The 1680-nt window shown below is 39.3% G+C and overlaps 1 protein-coding gene across 2 annotated transcripts; it reads left to right on the top strand.

Annotated features, from left to right (window-relative positions):
- The first annotated feature begins 216 nt into the window (after positions 1-216).
- Positions 217-1025, top strand: LOC122659055 (basic blue protein-like). Of its 2 annotated transcripts, XM_043854218.1 has the most exons (3): positions 217-540; positions 717-944; positions 988-1025. In XM_043854218.1, the coding sequence occupies exons 1-2, from the start codon at positions 357-359 to the stop codon at positions 914-916; spliced, it is 384 nt and encodes a 127-aa protein (XP_043710153.1). In that variant the 5' UTR covers positions 217-356; the 3' UTR covers positions 917-944; positions 988-1025. The 2 variants fall into 2 exon arrangements, with proteins under 2 accessions (XP_043710153.1, XP_043710147.1); XM_043854212.1 differs by lacking the exon at positions 988-1025 and having other exon boundaries at positions 224-540; positions 717-974.
- The last annotated feature ends 655 nt before the right edge of the window (positions 1026-1680 follow it).

Raw genomic sequence — 1680 nt, 5'->3', positions numbered from 1 at the left:
AAATGAGCTTTGACTAGAGAGAGAAAACTTTCCATTAAAAAAAAAGACTAGAAAACTGAAAACCTGCCATACTTAATGGACCAAGTATGGAAAGTTTTAATTAATAGGGTATTGTGGGTTGTTAGCCCCTTGTAAACTTTTGGCACTTCAGTCTTTGAAGTTTGATAGCCTTAATTATTATGGGTCTGGCCTGCTTGTTTCCAATTAATGGGACCCCTTCCTACTCATGCCCCTCAAAAACCCCTATATAAAGGCCACTCTACCTTGCTTGATTGCATCAAGTCTCCTTCTCATTCCATTGTTCAGTTCTTCTTCTTCTTCTTCATTTTGGTAGTTGTGCTGGAGTTGTTCAGGAGATGGCTCAGGGAAGAGGCAGTGCATCAGGAATTGGAGTGATTGTTGGGATCACATTGCTTGCCCTGTTGCTTCACTTTGAGATTGTCCATGCAGCTACCTACACAGTTGGGGACAGCGGTGGATGGGCCTTCAATGTAGTTAATTGGCCTAATGGGAAGCAGTTCAGGGCCGGTGATACTCTTAGTAAGTATAAAAGCATACTAAAATCTAACCAAGATTTCATTATAATAATTTACCTCTTTGTAGACTCAGTTATAAGTTTGATCCTGTTCACAAGTCACTACCTTTAGTTCAAAGCTCTGTAGAGACTCTTTCTGTTATGGTCATTTCTTGATTCATGGACCTCTTTTGTGTTGCAGTTTTCAAGTACAATCCGTCGGCCCACAATGTTGTCGTCGTCGACGAGAATGGTTACAGCAATTGCAAGACCCCAGATGGGGCTCAAGTGCATAAATCAGGGAATGATCAGATCAAACTGTCTAAGGGGCAGAACTACTTCATCTGCAATTTTCCTGGACACTGTGAATCAGCAATGAAAATTGCTGTTAATGCAGTGTAATCCAAGATGAAGAGTGTGTCTTATGTGTCTCTTATAATAGGGTAAAATGGAAGATACATATTATAGCGAGAAGCACTACTGTAATAGAAAGTAATGAACTTCATGTGAATAAAGAATAGAGAATGCTACTAAATAAAGCATATATTCTGGATTTTGTCTTGTCTTGTGGCCAGAGTTTCAAAAAACGGAATCAGGAATTGAATCGATCAGTGCCGATTCCAATTCCCGATTCTGAAAACCGTGCTTGTGGCAAAATAGGCGAGAAAATCACCTATTTGATCGAGTATGCTATTAATAGATCTCTACCTCTTATTATAGTGTGTGCTTCTGGAGGAGCACGCATGCAAGAAGGGAGTTTGAGCTTGATGCAAATGGCTAAAATATCTTCTGAACTATATATGGGAAGCCAAAATTGATATCAGTTACTAACGGGTTATTGGTCTTTAATCGGTTTTGATCAATTGTTCTTAATTTGTTGATAAAGGCATTTTTTTGTCAAGAGTATTAGGATAGGTTACTTGTGTTCCTTAATTAATGGTCCTTAACCGGTCTTAGACGGTCGGGTTTCGGGTGTTTTACATTTGATCATAATCAGTCAGTCTATCAAGTTAATCAGGTTGGAGTGTTAGACCGAGACCGATCAATCAATAAAAGAAACTGCATATCCTAAAACCGAAACCGGATCATTTAGTAAACAGTCGGGTCAGTTCCGGTTTTATTTGAGCGGTCTTGGTAAACAGTTGGGCCTAGAAATGACCCAGTAA

Source organism: Telopea speciosissima, chromosome 1 (assembly GCF_018873765.1).
Source record: "Telopea speciosissima isolate NSW1024214 ecotype Mountain lineage chromosome 1, Tspe_v1, whole genome shotgun sequence".
Classification (NCBI taxonomy): Eukaryota; Viridiplantae; Streptophyta; class Magnoliopsida; order Proteales; family Proteaceae; genus Telopea; species Telopea speciosissima.
Note: the sequence above shows the minus strand (reverse complement) of the source record. Positions and strands in the feature narration are given on the sequence as shown.